This window comes from Salvelinus namaycush, chromosome 1 (assembly GCF_016432855.1).
Source record: "Salvelinus namaycush isolate Seneca chromosome 1, SaNama_1.0, whole genome shotgun sequence".
Lineage (NCBI taxonomy): Eukaryota > Metazoa > Chordata > Actinopteri > Salmoniformes > Salmonidae > Salvelinus > Salvelinus namaycush.
In genome coordinates this window covers 80,117,263-80,138,181 of record NC_052307.1, presented here as the reverse complement: position 1 = coordinate 80,138,181, position 20,919 = coordinate 80,117,263, and the positions used below count along the sequence as shown (strand labels likewise).

The window sequence follows — 20,919 nt, the reverse complement described above, 5'->3', positions numbered from 1 at the left end:
CACCATACATTACTACAGCTACCTCCCTGATCCCAACCTCAACTCTACCTCCTGGACATCAACACATGCACCATACATTACTACAGCTACCTCCCTGATCCCAACCTCAACTCTACCTCCTGGACATCAACACATGCACCATACATTACTACAGCTACCTCCCTGATCCCAACCTCAACTCTACCTCCTGGACATCAACACATGCACCATACATTACTACAGCTACCTCCCTGATCCCAACCTCAACTCTACCTCCTGGACAGTCAACACATGCACCATACATTACTACAGCTACCTCCCTGATCCCAACCTCAACTCTACCCGCTGGACATCAACACATGCACCATACATTACTACAGCTACCTCCCTGATCCCAACCTCAACTCTACCTCCTGGACATCAACACATGCACCATACATTACTACAGCTACCTCCCTGATCCCAACCTCAACTCTACCTCCTGGACATCAACACATGCACCATACATTACTACAGCTACCTCCCTGATCCCAACCTCAACTCTACCTCCTGGACATCAACACATGCACCATACATTACTACAGCTACCTCCCTGATCCCAACCTCAACTCTACCTCCTGGACATCAACACATGCACCATACATTACTACAGCTACCTCCCTGATCCCAACCTCAACTCTACCTCCTGGACATCAACACATGCACCATACATTACTACAGCTACCTCCCTGATCCCAACCTCAACTCTACCTCCTGGACATCAACACATGCACCATACATTACTACAGCTACCTCCCTGATCCCAACCTCAACTCTACCCGCTGGACATCAACACATGCACCATACATTACTACAGCTACCTCCCTGATCCCAACCTCAACTCTACCTCCTGGACATCAACACATGCACCATACATTACTACAGCTACCTCCCTGATCCCAACCTCAACTCTACCGCTGGACATCAACACATGCACCATACATTACTACAGCTACCTCCCTGATCCCAACCTCAACTCTACCTCCTGGACGTCAACACATGCACCATACATTACTACAGCTACCTCCCTGATCCCAACCTCAACTCTACCTCCTGGACATCAACACATGCACCATACATTACTACAGCTACCTCCCTGATCCCAACCTCAACTCTACCTCCTGGACGTCAACACATGCACCATACATTACTACAGCTACCTCCCTGATCCCAACCTCAACTCTACCTCCTGGACATCAACACATGCACCATACATTACTACAGCTACCTCCCTGATCCCAACCTCAACTCTACCTCCTGGACGTCAACACATGCACCATACATTACTACAGCTACCTCCCTGATCCCAACCTCAACTCTACCTCCTGGACATCAACACATGCACCATACATTACTACAGCTACCTCCCTGATCCCAACCTCAACTCTACCTCCTGGACGTCAACACATGCACCATACATTACTACAGCTACCTCCCTGATCCCAACCTCAACTCTACCTCCTGGACATCAACACATGCACCATACATTACTACAGCTACCTCCCTGATCCCAACCTCAACTCTACCTCCTGGACATCAACACATGCACCATACATTACTACAGCTACCTCCCTGATCCCAACCTCAACTCTACCTCCTGGACAGTCAACACATGCACCATACATTACTACAGCTACCTCCCTGATCCCAACCTCAACTCTACCTCCTGGACGTCAACACATGCACCATACATTACTACAGCTACCTCCCTGATCCCAACCTCAACTCTACCTCCTGGACATCAACACATGCACCATACATTACTACAGCTACCTCCCTGATCCCAACCTCAACTCTACCTCCTGGACATCAACACATGCACCATACATTACTACAGCTACCTCCCTGATCCCAACCTCAACTCTACCCGCTGGACATCAACACATGCACCATACATTACTACAGCTACCTCCCTGATCCCAACCTCAACTCTACCTCCTGGACATCAACACATGCACCATACATTACTACAGCTACCTCCCTGATCCCAACCTCAACTCTACCTCCTGGACATCAACACATGCACCATACATTACTACAGCTACCTCCCTGATCCCAACCTCAACTCTACCTCCTGGACATCAACACATGCACCATACATTACTACAGCTACCTCCCTGATCCCAACCTCAACTCTACCTCCTGGACGTCAACACATGCACCATACATTACTACAGCTACCTCCCTGATCCCAACCTCAACTCTACCTCCTGGACATCAACACATGCACCATACATTACTACAGCTACCTCCCTGATCCCAACCTCAACTCTACCCGCTGGACATCAACACATGCACCATACATTACTACAGCTACCTCCCTGATCCCAACCTCAACTCTACCTCCTGGACGTCAACACATGCACCATACATTACTACAGCTACCTCCCTGATCCCAACCTCAACTCTACCTCCTGGACGTCAACACATGCACCATACATTACTACAGCTACCTCCCTGATCCAACCTCAACTCTACCTCCTGGACGTCAACACATGCACCATACATTACTACAGCTACCTCCCTGATCCCAACCTCAACTCTACCTCCTGGACATCAACACATGCACCATACATTACTACAGCTACCTCCCTGATCCCAACCTCAACTCTACCTCCTGGACATCAACACATGCACCATACATTACTACAGCTACCTCCCTGATCCCAACCTCAACTCTACCCGCTGGACATCAACACATGCACCATACATTACTACAGCTACCTCCCTGATCCCAACCTCAACTCTACCTCCTGGACATCAACACATGCACCATACATTACTACAGCTACCTCCCTGATCCCAACCTCAACTCTACCTCCTGGACATCAACACATGCACCATACATTACTACAGCTACCTCCCTGATCCCAACCTCAACTCTACCTCCTGGACATCAACACATGCACCATACATTACTACAGCTACCTCCCTGATCCCAACCTCAACTCTACCTCCTGGACATCAACACATGCACCATACATTACTACAGCTACCTCCCTGATCCCAACCTCAACTCTACCTCCTGGACATCAACACATGCACCATACATTACTACAGCTACCTCCCTGATCCCAACCTCAACTCTACCTCCTGGACATCAACACATGCACCATACATTACTACAGCTACCTCCCTGATCCCAACCTCAACTCTACCTCCTGGACATCAACACATGCACCATACATTACTACAGCTACCTCCCTGATCCCAACCTCAACTCTACCTCCTGGACATCAACACATGCACCATACATTACTACAGCTACCTCCCTGATCCCAACCTCAACTCTACCTCCTGGACATCAACACATGCACCATACATTACTACAGCTACCTCCCTGATCCCAACCTCAACTCTACCTCCTGGACATCAACACATGCACCATACATTACTACAGCTACCTCCCTGATCCCAACCTCAACTCTACCTCCTGGACATCAACACATGCACCATACATTACTACAGCTACCTCCCTGATCCCAACCTCAACTCTACCTCCTGGACATCAACACATGCACCATACATTACTACAGCTACCTCCCTGATCCCAACCTCAACTCTACCTCCTGGACATCAACACATGCACCATACATTACTACAGCTACCTCCCTGATCTCAACCTCAACTCTACCTCCTGGACGTCAACACATGCACCATACATTACTACAGCTACCTCCCTGATCCCAACCTCAACTCTACCTCCTGGACGTCAACACATGCACCATACATTACTACAGCTACCTCCCTGATCCCAACCTCAACTCTACCTCCTGGACATCAACACATGCACCATACATTACTACAGCTACCTCCCTGATCCCAACCTCAACTCTACCTCCTGGACATCAACACATGCACCATACATTACTACAGCTACCTCCCTGATCCCAACCTCAACTCTACCCGCTGGACATCAACACATGCACCATACATTACTACAGCTACCTCCCTGATCCCAACCTCAACTCTACCTCCTGGACATCAACACATGCACCATACATTACTACAGCTACCTCCCTGATCCCAACCTCAACTCTACCTCCTGGACATCAACACATGCACCATACATTACTACAGCTACCTCCCTGATCCCAACCTCAACTCTACCTCCTGGACATCAACACATGCACCATACATTACTACAGCTACCTCCCTGATCCCAACCTCAACTCTACCTCCTGGACGTCAACACATGCACCATACATTACTACAGCTACCTCCCTGATCCCAACCTCAACTCTACCCGCTGGACATCAACACATGCACCATACATTACTACAGCTACCTCCCTGATCCCAACCTCAACTCTACCTCCTGGACGTCAACACATGCACCATACATTACTACAGCTACCTCCCTGATTCCAACCTCAACTCTACCTCCTGGACATCAACACATGCACCATACATTACTACAGCTACCTCCCTGATCCCAACCTCAACTCTACCCGCTGGACATCAACACATGCACCATACATTACTACAGCTACCTCCCTGATCCCAACCTCAACTCTACCTCCTGGACATCAACACATGCACCATACATTACTACAGCTACCTCCCTGATCCCAACCTCAACTCTACCTCCTGGACATCAACACATGCACCATACATTACTACAGCTACCTCCCTGATCCCAACCTCAACTCTACCTCCTGGACATCAACACATGCACCATACATTACTACAGCTACCTCCCTGATCCCAACCTCAACTCTACCTCCTGGACATCAACACATGCACCATACATTACTACAGCTACCTCCCTGATCCCAACCTCAACTCTACCCGCTGGACATCAACACATGCACCATACATTACTACAGCTACCTCCCTGATCCCAACCTCAACTCTACCTCGCTGGACATCAACACATGCACCATACATTACTACAGCTACCTCCCTGATCCCAACCTCAACTCTACCTCCTGGACATCAACACATGCACCATACATTACTACAGCTACCTCCCTGATCCCAACCTCAACTCTACCTCCTGGACATCAACACATGCACCATACATTACTACAGCTACCTCCCTGATCCCAACCTCAACTCTACCTCCTGGACAGTCAACACATGCACCATACATTACTACAGCTACCTCCCTGATCCCAACCTCAACTCTACCTCCTGGACGTCAACACATGCACCATACATTACTACAGCTACCTCCCTGATCCCAACCTCAACTCTACCTCCTGGACAGTCAACACATGCACCATACATTACTACAGCTACCTCCCTGATCCCAACCTCAACTCTACCTCCTGGACATCAACACATGCACCATACATTACTACAGCTACCTCCCTGATCCCAACCTCAACTCTACCTCCTGGACATCAACACATGCACCATACATTACTACAGCTACCTCCCTGATCCCAACCTCAACTCTACCTCCTGGACATCAACACATGCACCATACATTACTACAGCTACCTCCCTGATCCCAACCTCAACTCTACCTCCTGGACATCAACACATGCACCATACATTACTACAGCTACCTCCCTGATCCCAACCTCAACTCTACCTCCTGGACATCAACACATGCACCATACATTACTACAGCTACCTCCCTGATCCCAACCTCAACTCTACCTCCTGGACATCAACACATGCACCATACATTACTACAGCTACCTCCCTGATCCCAACCTCAACTCTACCTCGCTGGACATCAACACATGCACCATACATTACTACAGCTACCTCCCTGATCCCAACCTCAACTCTACCTCCTGGACATCAACACATGCACCATACATTACTACAGCTACCTCCCTGATCCCAACCTCAACTCTACCTCCTGGACATCAACACATGCACCATACATTACTACAGCTACCTCCCTGATCCCAACCTCAACTCTACCTCCTGGACATCAACACATGCACCATACATTACTACAGCTACCTCCCTGATCCCAACCTCAACTCTACCCGCTGGACATCAACACATGCACCATACATTACTACAGCTACCTCCCTGATCCCAACCTCAACTCTACCTCCTGGACATCAACACATGCACCATACATTACTACAGCTACCTCCCTGATCCCAACCTCAACTCTACCTCCTGGACATCAACACATGCACCATACATTACTACAGCTACCTCCCTGATCCCAACCTCAACTCTACCTCCTGGACATCAACACATGCACCATACATTACTACAGCTACCTCCCTGATCCCAACCTCAACTCTACCTCCTGGACGTCAACACATGCACCATACATTACTACAGCTACCTCCCTGATCCCAACCTCAACTCTACCCGCTGGACATCAACACATGCACCATACATTACTACAGCTACCTCCCTGATCTCAACCTCAACTCTACCTCCTGGACAGTCAACACATGCACCATACATTACTACAGCTACCTCCCTGATCCCAACCTCAACTCTACCTCCTGGACATCAACACATGCACCATACATTACTACAGCTACCTCCCTGATCCCAACCTCAACTCTACCTCCTGGACATCAACACATGCACCATACATTACTACAGCTACCTCCCTGATCCCAACCTCAACTCTACCTCCTGGACGTCAACACATGCACCATACATTACTACAGCTACCTCCCTGATCCCAACCTCAACTCTACCTCCTGGACGTCAACACATGCACCATACATTACTACAGCTACCTCCCTGATCCCAACCTCAACTCTACCCGCTGGACATCAACACATGCACCATACATTACTACAGCTACCTCCCTGATCCCAACCTCAACTCTACCTCCTGGACATCAACACATGCACCATACATTACTACAGCTACCTCCCTGATCCCAACCTCAACTCTACCCGCTGGACATCAACACATGCACCATACATTACTACAGCTACCTCCCTGATCCCAACCTCAACTCTACCTCCTGGACATCAACACATGCACCATACATTACTACAGCTACCTCCCTGATCCCAACCTCAACTCTACCTCCTGGACATCAACACATGCACCATACATTACTACAGCTACCTCCCTGATCCCAACCTCAACTCTACCTCCTGGACATCAACACATGCACCATACATTACTACAGCTACCTCCCTGATCCCAACCTCAACTCTACCTCCTGGACGTCAACACATGCACCATACATTACTACAGCTACCTCCCTGATCCCAACCTCAACTCTACCCGCTGGACATCAACACATGCACCATACATTACTACAGCTACCTCCCTGATCTCAACCTCAACTCTACCTCCTGGACGTCAACACATGCACCATACATTACTACAGCTACCTCCCTGATCCCAACCTCAACTCTACCTCCTGGACATCAACACATGCACCATACATTACTACAGCTACCTCCCTGATCCCAACCTCAACTCTACCCGCTGGACATCAACACATGCACCATACATTACTACAGCTACCTCCCTGATCCCAACCTCAACTCTACCCGCTGGACATCAACACATGCACCATACATTACTACAGCTACCTCCCTGATCCCAACCTCAACTCTACCTCCTGGACATCAACACATGCACCATACATTACTACAGCTACCTCCCTGATCCCAACCTCAACTCTACCTCCTGGACATCAACACATGCACCATACATTACTACAGCTACCTCCCTGATCCCAACCTCAACTCTACCTCCTGGACATCAACACATGCACCATACATTACTACAGCTACCTCCCTGATCCCAACCTCAACTCTACCCGCTGGACATCAACACATGCACCATACATTACTACAGCTACCTCCCTGATTCCAACCTCAACTCTACCCGCTGGACATCAACACATGCACCATACATTACTACAGCTACCTCCCTGATCCCAACCTCAACTCTACCTCCTGGACATCAGCACATGCACCATACATTACTACAGCTACCTCCCTGATTCCAACCTCAACTCTACCCGCTGGACATCAACACATGCACCATACATTACTACAGCTACCTCCCTGATCCCAACCTCAACTCTACCTCCTGGACATCAACACATGCACCATACATTACTACAGCTACCTCCCTGATCCCAACCTCAACTCTACCTCCTGGACATCAACACATGCACCATACATTACTACAGCTACCTCCCTGATCCCAACCTCAACTCTACCTCCTGGACGTCAACACATGCACCATACATTACTACAGCTACCTCCCTGATTCCAACCTCAACTCTACCCGCTGGACATCAACACATGCACCATACATTACTACAGCTACCTCCCTGATCCCAACCTCAACTCTACCTCCTGGACATCAGCACATGCACCATACATTACTACAGCTACCTCCCTGATCCCAACCTCAACTCTACCTCCTGGACATCAACACATGCACCATACATTACTACAGCTACCTCCCTGATCCCAACCTCAACTCTACCTCCTGGACGTCAACACATGCACCATACATTACTACATCTACCTCCCTGATCCCAACCTCAGCTCTACCTCCTGGACGTCAACACATGCACCATACATTACTACAGCTACCTCCCTGATCCCAACCTCAACTCTACCTCCTGGACGTCAACACATGCACCATACATTACTACAGCTACCTCCCTGATCCCAACCTCAACTCTAACCTCCTGGACATCAACACATGCACCATACATTACTACAGCTACCTCCCTGATCCCAACCTCAACTCTACCTCCTGGACATCAACACATGCACCATACATTACTACAGCTACCTCCCTGATCCCAACCTCAACTCTACCTCCTGGACATCAACACATGCACCATACATTACTACAGCTACCTCCCTGATCCCAACCTCAACTCTACCTCCTGGACATCAACACATGCACCATACATTACTACAGCTACCTCCCTGATCCCAACCTCAACTCTACCTCCTGGACATCAACACATGCACCATACATTACTACAGCTACCTCCCTGATCCCAACCTCAACTCTACCTCCTGGACATCAACACATGCACCATACATTACTACAGCTACCTCCCTGATCCCAACCTCAACTCTACCCGCTGGACATCAACACATGCACCATACATTACTACAGCTACCTCCCTGATCCCAACCTCAACTCTACCTCCTGGACATCAACACATGCACCATACATTACTACAGCTACCTCCCTGATCCCAACCTCAACTCTACCTCCTGGACATCAACACATGCACCATACATTACTACAGCTACCTCCCTGATCCCAACCTCAACTCTACCTCCTGGACGTCAACACATGCACCATACATTACTACATCTACCTCCCTGATCCCAACCTCAGCTCTACCTCCTGGACGTCAACACATGCACCATACATTACTACAGCTACCTCCCTGATCCCAACCTCAACTCTACCTCCTGGACGTCAACACATGCACCACACATTACTACAGCTACCTCCCTGATCCCAACCTCAACTCAACCTCCTGGACATCAACACATGCACCATACATTACTACAGCTACCTCCCTGATCCCAACCTCAACTCTACCTCCTGGACATCAACACATGCACCATACATTACTACAGCTACCTCCCTGATCCCAACCTCAACTCTACCCGCTGGACATCAACACATGCACCATACATTACTACAGCTACCTCCCTGATCCCAACCTCAACTCTACCTCCTGGACATCAACACATGCACCATACATTACTACAGCTACCTCCCTGATCCCAACCTCAACTCTACCTCCTGGACATCAACACATGCACCATACATTACTACAGCTACCTCCCTGATCCCAACCTCAACTCTACCTCCTGGACATCAACACATGCACCATACATTACTACAGCTACCTCCCTGATCCCAACCTCAACTCTACCCGCTGGACATCAACACATGCACCATACATTACTACAGCTACCTCCCTGATCCCAACCTCAACTCTACCTCCTGGACATCAACACATGCACCATACATTACTACAGCTACCTCCCTGATCCCAACCTCAACTCTACCTCCTGGACATCAACACATGCACCATACATTACTACAGCTACCTCCCTGATCCCAACCTCAACTCTACCCGCTGGACATCAACACATGCACCATACATTACTACAGCTACCTCCCTGATCCCAACCTCAACTCTACCCGCTGGACATCAACACATGCACCATACATTACTACAGCTACCTCCCTGATCCCAACCTCAACTCTACCTCCTGGACATCAACACATGCACCATACATTACTACAGCTACCTCCCTGATCCCAACCTCAACTCTACCTCCTGGACATCAACACATGCACCATACATTACTACAGCTACCTCCCTGATCCCAACCTCAGCTCTACCTCCTGGACATCAACACATGCACCATACATTACTACAGCTACCTCCCTGATCCCAACCTCAACTCTACCTCCTGGACATCAACACATGCACCATACATTACTACAGCTACCTCCCTGATTCCAACCTCAACTCTACCCGCTGGACATCAACACATGCACCATACATTACTACAGCTACCTCCCTGATCCCAACCTCAACTCTACCTCCTGGACATCAGCACATGCACCATACATTACTACAGCTACCTCCCTGATTCCAACCTCAACTCTACCCGCTGGACATCAACACATGCACCATACATTACTACAGCTACCTCCCTGATCCCAACCTCAACTCTACCTCCTGGACATCAACACATGCACCATACATTACTACAGCTACCTCCCTGATCCCAACCTCAACTCTACCTCCTGGACATCAACACATGCACCATACATTACTACAGCTACCTCCCTGATCCCAACCTCAACTCTACCTCCTGGACATCAACACATGCACCATACATTACTACAGCTACCTCCCTGATCCCAACCTCAACTCTACCCGCTGGACATCAACACATGCACCATACATTACTACAGCTACCTCCCTGATCCCAACCTCAACTCTACCTCCTGGACATCAACACATGCACCATACATTACTACAGCTACCTCCCTGATCCCAACCTCAACTCTACCTCCTGGACATCAACACATGCACCATACATTACTACAGCTACCTCCCTGATCCCAACCTCAACTCTACCCGCTGGACATCAACACATGCACCATACATTACTACAGCTACCTCCCTGATCCCAACCTCAACTCTACCCGCTGGACATCAACACATGCACCATACATTACTACAGCTACCTCCCTGATCCCAACCTCAACTCTACCTCCTGGACATCAACACATGCACCATACATTACTACAGCTACCTCCCTGATCCCAACCTCAACTCTACCTCCTGGACATCAACACATGCACCATACATTACTACAGCTACCTCCCTGATCCCAACCTCAACTCTACCTCCTGGACATCAACACATGCACCATACATTACTACAGCTACCTCCCTGATTCCAACCTCAACTCTACCCGCTGGACATCAACACATGCACCATACATTACTACAGCTACCTCCCTGATCCCAACCTCAACTCTACCTCCTGGACATCAGCACATGCACCATACATTACTACAGCTACCTCCCTGATCCCAACCTCAACTCTACCCGCTGGACATCATAGGGAAGAGAGTGCCATTTGGGACACAAGCCCAAGTCTTTCATGTGAGATTGTAATGTAGAGCTCTATGTCAACAAACCGGCACAACCGCTTAAATGAGCATAGAACAAAAAGCCTTGGTCAGCTGCCAATCTTAACTGCTCAGAGTTGACCATCTATCCTGGAGCTGACTTCCTGCTAGGGCCCATATGTGAATGTAAGGCTGGGGAAACATTATTCAGGGTCAATTTCATCTCAAACATGCTTTAAATTGCATTTCAGCAGAGTCACACAGCAGTGTTTGAGCTCGTTCCTGTGTGTGTATGTTCTGTGTGTCCATGTTTGCATGCACGTTCCTGTGTGTGTGTGTGTGTCTACATAGCTGTGGTGTTAGCTGATGTCACCTCGTGGCACCAGTGTTTGAGGAAGTGATTATTTAGTCAATATCTCTCTTGTCTTACAGCAGCACTAAAAATGTGTTGCCTGATATCAGAAATATTTGGGAGTGATTGTTGCCCAATGAACAGTAAATACGACAGCGGCCTGTAGTATTTCACAGAGATATACTTGTGTAATCAACCCTCAAGCACTGTGTGTGTGTGTGTGTGTGTGTGTGTGTGTGTGTGTGTGTGTGTGTGTGTGTGTGTGTGTGTGTGTGTGTGTGTGTGTGTGTGTGTGTGTGTGTGTGGTTAACCTTAAGGGTAAACAATACATCAACGGATGCGGTCACTGTTGAGAAATCAACTGAAACTCATTACGCAGCCAAACCCTTGAAGAGCTGTGTGTATGTGTGTGTGTGCGTGTGAGCGTGCGCAGGATTGCTGTACCTCTGTATGCGAGTGTGTGTGTACAGAGTATCTATGCCTGCAGTGTGTTCCATACTGTACATGTCACGGTCCTGTCAGTGAGGAGCCTAAGGAGACTCCTAGACTCCTATCAACACAGCAGGAAACCACAAGGTCCTGTACTACACATTACTACAGGAGGACACCAGAACCACAAGGCCCTGTACTACACATTACTACAGGAGGACACAGGAGGACCCATAGTGCTCTACCTCTGACCAGGCATTAAATGAGTGAAACAAATGAACAATCAACCAAACAAATGTTTTCTCCCAGTGCAAGGGCAATCTTTTGTTGTCCCTATTGACTAAATAGAGCCATCTATTCCGGTTATAACCAAAAGCTCAGCCTGAGTGTGGGTGACAGGTGAAGGGTCAAACATGACAGATGATGGGCCAAAGGTTAGGGATAAGAGGTTTGTGGTTCAGAGGGTGTGTGTGTGTGCGAGCGCACGTTTGATAGCATGTTGGAGAGAATCGGTTCTAGCAAAGCTCTGCACAAAATGACTGATCTACAAATCATCAGGCATCCTAACTTCAACTTGAGAATACATTTAAACTAGTCTCCCATTGACGTCAATGCATGACTAAGAGAAAATGTGACTTAAGTGAAAGACATGATTCACCCCTATGTGAAGAGGATTAGCCCATCTGTGCCGTGCCTTCCTCAGGCTCATCGTCTTGTGAAGTTACACTGAGTCTGGCTGAGTATGCGATTGGATTTGATAATGATGGAAACTCCCTCCAGCCAATAGTTACACCAATCCTTATATGTCCATGACGGGTAGAGCAAGTGCACACTTCAGGAGAAGGGATGAGAATTGGGATACAGCATCTATACTGGGGGGGACAGCCGCGCAGCGCTAATAGGTCAACAGGTCAGGGGTTAGAGGTCAAGGGTCAGGGTGAAAGGTGAGAGGTTACCGTGAGGGGAAGTCGGTCATGAAAAGCTCTGGGACCAGCTCCTGAAGGGGGACAGGCTGGTCGGGGTGCTGGGGACACACTATGTACTCCTGGCCCATGGCAGCGATCACACAGTCCTCCATGTTGAAGAAGTGCCCTCCTCTTCCTCCCCCTTTTTCTCTGCCTAGCGGTGGGATAATCAGACCAAAAGATAAAGTTGACTTCAGAGTGCAAACTCTGTTTCACAGCAGTCCCATTACAAAAACAATATTATAGGTTGGTTTCAAATCAAATCACATTTTATTGGTCACATACACATGGTTAGCAGATGTTATTGCGAGTGTAGCGAAATGCTTGTGCTTCTAGTTCCGACAGTGCAGCAATATCTAACATGTAATCTAACAATTCCACAACAACTACCTAATACACACAAATCTAAGTAAAGGAATGGAATAAGAATATTTACATTTAAATATATGAATGAGCAATGACAGAGCTGCATAGGCAAGATGCAATAAAAGGTATCAAATACAGTATATACATATGAGATGAGCAATGTAAGATATGTAAACATTATTAAAGTGGCATTATTAAAGTGACTAGTGATCCATTTATTAAAGTGGCCAATGATTTCAAGTCTGTATGTAGGCAGCAGCCTCTCTGTGTTAGTGATGGCTGTTAAACAGTCTAATGGCCTTGAGATAGAAGCTGTTTTCCAGTCTCTCTGTCCCAGCTTTGATGCCCCTGCACTGACCTCGCCTTCTGGATGGTAGCAGGGTGAACAGGCAGTGACAGGTGGTTATTGTCCTTGATGATCTTTTTGGCTTTCCTGTGATATTGGGTGCTGTAAGTATCCTGTAGGGCAGTGAGTTTGCCCCCAGTGTTGTGCAGACTGCACCTCCCTCTGGAGAGCCTTGCGGTTGTGGGCGGTGCAGTTGCCATGTGCCTTCTTTACCACACTGTGTGGGTGGACCATTTCAGTTTGTCCGTGATGTGTACGTCGAGGAACTTAAAACTTTCCACCTTCTCCACTGCTGTCCCGTCGATGTGGATAGGGGGTTGCTCCCTCTGCTGTTTCCTGAAGACAACGATCATCTCCTTTGTTTCGTTGACGTAGAGTGAGAGGTTGTTTTCCTGACACCACACTCCGAGTGCCCTCACCTCGTCCCTGTAGGCTGTCTCGTCGTTGTTGGTAATCAAGCCTACTACTGTTGTGTCGTCTGCAAACTTGATGATTGAGTTGGAGGCGTGCATGGCCATGCAGTCATGGGTGAACAGGGAATAGAGGGGGCTGAGCACACACCCTTGTGGGGCCCCAGTGTTGAGGATCAGCGATGTGGAGATGTTTCCTACCTTCACCACCTGGGGGCGGCCCGTCAGGAAGTCCAGGACCCAATTGCACAGGGCGGGGTTGAGACCCAGGGCCTCAAGCTTAATAATGAGCTTAGAGGGTACTATGGTGTTAAATGCTGAGCTATTGTCAATGAACAGCATTCTTACATAGGTATTCCTTTTGTCCAGATGGGATAGGGCAGTGTGATGGCGATTGCATCGTCTGTGGACCTATTGAAGTGGGTCTAGGGTGTCCGGTAAGGTGGAGGTGATATGATCCTTGACTAGTCTCTCAAAGCACTTCATGATGACAGAAGTGAGTGCTACGGGGCGATAGTCATTTAGTTCAGTTACCTTTGCTTTCTTGGGTACAGGAACAATGGGGGCTATCTTGAAGCATGTGGGTACAGCAGACTGGGACAGGGAGAGATTGAATATGTCCGTAAACACACCAGCCAGCTGGTCTGCGCATGTTCTGAGAACGCGGCTAGGGATGATGTCTGGGCCAGCAGCCTTGCGAGGGTTAACACGTTTAAATGTCTTACTCACATCGGTCACGGAGAAGGAGAGCCCACAGTCCTTGGTAGTGGGTCACGTCGGTGGCACTGTATTATCCTCAAAGCGGGCAAAGAAGGTGTTTAGTTTGTCTGGAAGCAAGACATCGGTGTCCCTAGCGTGGCTGGTTTTCCTTTTGTAGTCCGTGATTGTCTGTAGACCCTGCCAGATACATCTCGTGACTGAGCCATTGAATTGCGACTCCACTTTGTCTTTATACTGACATTTCACTTGATTGATTGCCTTGCGGAGGGTATAACTACACTTTTTGTATTTGGCCATATTCCCAGTCACCTTTCCATGGTTAAATGCGGTGGTTCGCGCTTTCAGTTTTGCGCGAATTCCGCTATCTATCCAAAGTTTCTTGTTAGGGTAGGTATTAATAGTCACAGTATGCCACTATACTTCCTTATAAACTAACTCACCGAATCAGCGTATACGTCGATATTATTCTCTGAGGCTACCCAGAATATATCCCAGTCCGCGTGATCAAAACAATCTTGAAGCGTGGATTCCGATTGGTCAGACCAGCGTGGAATAGTCCTTAGCACGGGTACATCCTGTTTGAGTTTCTACCTATAGGACGGGAGGAGCAAAATGGAGTCGTGGTCAAATTTGTCGAAAGGAGGGCGGGGGAGGGCCTGTATGCATTGCGGAAGTTAGAGTAGCAGTGATCCAGTGTTTTTCTAGCGCGAGTGCTACAGTTAATATGCTGGTAGAATTTATGTAGCCTTGTTCTCAAATTTGCTTTGTTAAAATCCCCTGCTACAATAAATGCAGCCTCAGGATATATGGTTTCCAGTTTGCATAAAGTCCAGTGAAGTTCCTTGAGGGCCGTCGGCTTAAGGGGGGATATACACGGCTGTGACCGTAACCGACGAGAATTCTCTTGGGAGATAATACGGTCGGCATTTGATTGTAAGGAATTCTAGGTCAGGTGAACAAAAGGACTTGAGTTCCTGTATGTTGTTACAATTACACCATGAGTTGTTAATCATGAAACATACACCCTTGCCCTTCTTCTTCCCGGAGAGATGTTTATTCCTGTCGACGCACAAAGATTCCAGGTGGCTGTACCGACTCCGACAGCATATCCCAAGAGAGCCATGTTTCCGTGAAACAGAGTATGTTACAATCCCTGATGTCTTTCTGGAAAGCAACTCTTGCCCTAATTTCGTATACCTAGTTATCTAGAGACTGGACATTAGCGAGTAATATACTTGGAAGCGGTGGGTGGTGTGCTCTGAAGTCTGACCTGAAGATTGCTCCGTCTACCTCTTCTCTGGTGGCGTTGTTTTGGGTTGGCCTCTGGAATCAGTTCAAATGCCCTGGGTGGTTCGGACAAAGGATCCGCTTTGGGAAAGTCGTATTCCTAGTAAGTTGACGTCGCTCTGATATCCAAAAGTTCTTCTCGGCTGTATGTAATAACACTTAAGATTTTCCGGGCTAACAATGTAAGAAATATGACATAAAAAACTAAATACTGCAAAGTTTCCTAAGGACTAGAAGCGAGGCAGCCCTCTGACGGCGCCATCTTGAAGGCATTTATAAAACATTATAGGTGCTCATGCATGCTTATAACAAGTAATAATACATTATAAGGGTATGCTTTCACTGAAGCAATTCAATGTTTTAGTGCTTAATGTCCGCATTGATTGGGTTTAATTTAAACTTTTGCAATAGCCCCTAGACATTCCATCAGAAGTTGACTGTATATTGGCCCACCCTACCTTCTCCTCCTCTTCTCCCAGCTGCAGTCCCTCTAGTTGGGGGTTCCCCCAGACCCCCAGGTCCCTGGTTCTGTCTGCTCATGGAGGAACACTGGGGACAGGGGGCGTACTGCTCAATCAATCGGGTCCCATCACTCTCACTGGCCGTCAAGGCTAAAGGAGGGCAGATGACACAGAGAGATACAGAAAGTCACATGGTCTGGTGGAGTCTGGCCGTCAGGCCGAAGGAGGACAGATGACACAGAGATACAGGAAGTCACACATGGTCTGGTGGAGTCTGGCCGTCAGGCCGAAGGAGGACAGATGACACAGAGATACAGAAGGTCACACATGGTCTGGTGTAGTCTGGCCGTCAGGCTGACCAGTCTGCTAAGTGCTGTGATTTGACAGGTAATCTATAAGCAGCATCAGGAGTTTAATGTGGACTAATGACTGAATCATAAACACTCCACTGTGTTAAAGCTGCATTTAAAAGACACAATCTGCTATTTTAATTAACATGACGATTGAGCAGCAGGAAATATGACAGACTTTGGCTGTCATGCTGAGTTAGGGGAAGCAGACAGACAGACAGACAGACAGACAGACAGACAGACAGACAGACAGACAGACAGACAGACAGACAGACAGACAGACAGACAGACAGACCTGTCTCTATTCCTTTGAATTTTTTTATTATCCATTTCACTTGCTTTGGCAATGTAAACATATGTTCCCCATGCCAATAAAGCCCTTTGAATTGAAAGAGAGAGAAACCTCACCAGGGAACCACTGTTCGATGAGGGAATTGACATGGTCTGTAATGAAGGCCATGGCTGAAAAATCCCTGGTCTCTGATTGGCAAATGATCTTGATGCCCCCGCTTTTCTTCCTCTTCCAGTTGACATCAGTCGATTCCACACTGCCAAGGGAGGTCGGGAGAGAGGGAAGAAGAGAGGGAAAGAGGGAAGGAGGGAGAGAGGGAAGAAGAGAGGGAAAGAGGGAAGGAGAGAGAGAGGGAAGAAGAGAGGGAAAGAGGGAAGGAGGGAGAGAGGGAAGAAGAGAGGGAAAGAGGGAAGGAGGGAGAGAGGGATGTAGGAAGGGAAGTAGGTAGTGAGAGAGGGAGGGAGATAGGGAAGAAGAGAGGCAAGGAGGTAGTGAGAGAGGGAGGGACGTAGGTAGTGAGAGAGGGAGGGAGAGAGGGAAGGAGGGAGGGAAGTAGGTAGTGAGAGAGGGAGGGAGGGAAGTAGGTAATGATAGAGGGAAGGAGGGAGGGACGTAGGTAGTGAGAGAGGGAGGGAGAGAGGGAAGGAGAGAGGGAAGTAGGTAGTGAGAGAGGGAGGGAGAGGGAGGGACGTAGGTAGTGAGAGAGGGAGGGAGAGAGGGAAGGAGGGAGGGAAGTAGGTAGTGAGAGAGGGAGGGGAAGGAGGGAGGGAAGTAGGTAGTGAGAGAGGGAAGGAGGTAGTGAGAGAGGGAGGGAGGGAAGTAGGTAGTGAGAGAGGGAGGGGAAGGAGGGAGGGAAGTAGGTAGTGAGAGAGGGAAGGAGGTAGTGAGAGAGGGAGGGAGGGAAGTAGGTAGTGAGAGAGGGAGGGAAGGAGTGAGAGAAGGAGGGAGGGAAGTAGGTAGTGAGAGAGGGAGAGAGAGAGGGAAGGAGGGAAACACAGGGGCAGATAAACACAGGGGCAACAATTTTAGTAGAACCTAAAGCATTGTGCAAAGTACAACAAATACTGTAAACATCATGCTGCAGTGTGGTTTCATTTGAAACTTTTCTTCTTCAACAATGTGCATTATAAAAGGAGACAATTATTTAACTACAGTTTAGTGAACTGAGCAATACATAAATAGTTACCTCTTTATAACGCACATGAAGAATTGTTTTGAATTAAATCACGCTGCCAGATTATAATTTGGTTTATGGTTATTTTTGCACTTTACACAATGCTTATACGGCACGAAAACGTCGCCCCCCAGTCTGCTATTCAATTTAACAGAGGGCTTGAGGTTTACAGATGACCTCAAGTTGATCTTGAAATAAAATCCTGTGCAACTGTAACAGACTTACTGTAGGGCTGGTTTCTCAGACCCAGAGATGCCTACTTCTGTACAAGAAAATCACTTGGAGATTCTCCATTATGCTTTTTAGTCGATGACTAGTAGTTGGCTTAAAGGGGAAGTTCAGCATTTTACTACTTGATGACTACTCAGAAAGTATTCTATGGGCCAGCTAAAGTGAGCTGACATCTGTGGTGGTGGTTTAAACCGGACCATTGATTACATCCTGGCTTCAGAACTACTTTCAGGGTGAAGATATTTCTGACATAAAGTTGTTAACTACTGAGCTTCCCCTTTAATCCGTGCCCAGGAAACAGGTCCTTAGTGACCTCAAAATGCGACAACGTAAACAATTAAGTTGATAACATGTTAACACAACGTAGAAGAAAGGAGTTGAGAGTCCCCACACTCTCTTTATGTTCCCAGATGTGTTCTGTAAAGGTGCTTGGTTCTCTAAAGGTTATTTGTTCTCCAAAGGTGCTTGGTTCTTTGAAAGTGTCCCTCTCTGAAGAACCTGAGGGCGCTGCTGAAGGTACTAAGAGCCTTAGAACCTACTGACAACACTCAGATGTACAGGTGCACTTTTTCAGAGATATCATTAGGTACAGGTGATCGTAATAATATTTTATCATAGCATGTTTCATTAAAGTATCTCAATATGCACACTGTTTTAGGAAATATACCAGTAATAATGTGTAAGTCATTTTATGTAGCACTTTAATCTCTTTCTCTAATAATTACACAATGAAGCACATAATAAGAGTACATGTGCATTTTTTAAGACACATTAAGTGTCTGGCTTGGCTAATTAGCCCTGTATGCAATGCTGAGGCAGCTCTGGGTTTGATTAATTAAGCCTGGTCATTTAGCGTTTAGCCGGGTCTGGGGTGGAGACACACAGCTGTGGTTTGGCATGCTTCCTGACAGATGAGAAATCTACACCTTGTTGTACAGAGCACGTGTTTGTGAAAAGGTGCTATACAGTAAGGAATACAGTATTTATTTACCTAACAGTGGGCCAAATCCTAATCTCGTTCCCAGACACTTCCGCCCAAATGAGCGAAGACTAACGCGTCAAACTTACCCTTCATTAGCCAATACAGAAAGACCGGGAGAAACTTCCGGCGCATAGGTATTGGTTTAAATCGGCTTAATTTATCAACCAATCATCTCCCACAACACCTTCCCCCTAACCCTCCCCACGGCTCGCAGTTGTGTGATTCATTAAAATAATATGATGACAAATACTTTACTCAGTAGGTCACTGCCATAGAATTCTATGGTCACTCCCACTAAGGCCAACTTTGAATTGTTGAAATCCCAGGCTTATATGCGCCGTGCGCATGGGGACGAGGTTAGCCAAATCCTAACTCAAACATTATGCATTGGTGTCAATGGGAGATTTGCTTGAACATTCGAGTCACACACATGCATTTCAAGTAAGTTACCCCAGTGTACCCTTAATCCCTCACCTTAGATACCCTCCGTCAAAGGTGACCAGTAGTCCCTCTCTCCAGTAGATGGTCTGACTGCGGCGGACTCTGAAGGTGCTACAGCGGTTCCTCTGTTGGCTACCTGTTCCCGCAAAACTGTAGATCACCGTGGTCCTCCTCCGCTCACTCTTAGCATTCTTCTTAGGCTCAAAGGACTAGGACAACACAGAGAGAACTCTTAGCATTCTTCTTAGGCTCAAAGGACGAGGACAACACAGAGAGAACTCTTAGCATGCCTCTTAGGCTCAAAGGACGAGGACAACACAGAGAGAACTCTTAGCATTCCTCTTAGGCTCAAAGGACTAGGAAAACACAGAGAGAACTCTTAGCATGCCTCTTAGGCTCAAAGGACGAGGACAACACAGAGAGAACTATTAGCATTCCTCTTAGGCTCAAAGGACTAGGACAACACAGAGAGAACTCTTAGCATGCCTCTTAGGCTCAAAGGACGAGGACAACACAGAGAGAACTCTTAGCATTCTTCTTAGGC

The 20,919-nt window shown here is 47.7% G+C and overlaps 1 protein-coding gene across 1 annotated transcript in view; it reads right to left on the bottom strand.

Moving 5' to 3' along the window:
• The window catches only part of lrrk1 (leucine-rich repeat kinase 1), a 183,943-nt gene that overhangs the window by 92,455 nt on the left and 70,569 nt on the right, over nucleotides 1-20,919 (bottom strand). Inside the window, exons 22-25 of the mRNA XM_038996044.1 lie at nucleotides 20,409-20,584; nucleotides 17,664-17,803; nucleotides 16,903-17,055; nucleotides 13,307-13,469 (exon numbers count right to left, since the gene is read on the bottom strand). Coding sequence (XP_038851972.1) covers nucleotides 13,307-13,469; nucleotides 16,903-17,055; nucleotides 17,664-17,803; nucleotides 20,409-20,584 — 632 coding nt within the window. The remainder of the gene's footprint in view (nucleotides 1-13,306; nucleotides 13,470-16,902; nucleotides 17,056-17,663; nucleotides 17,804-20,408; nucleotides 20,585-20,919) is intronic.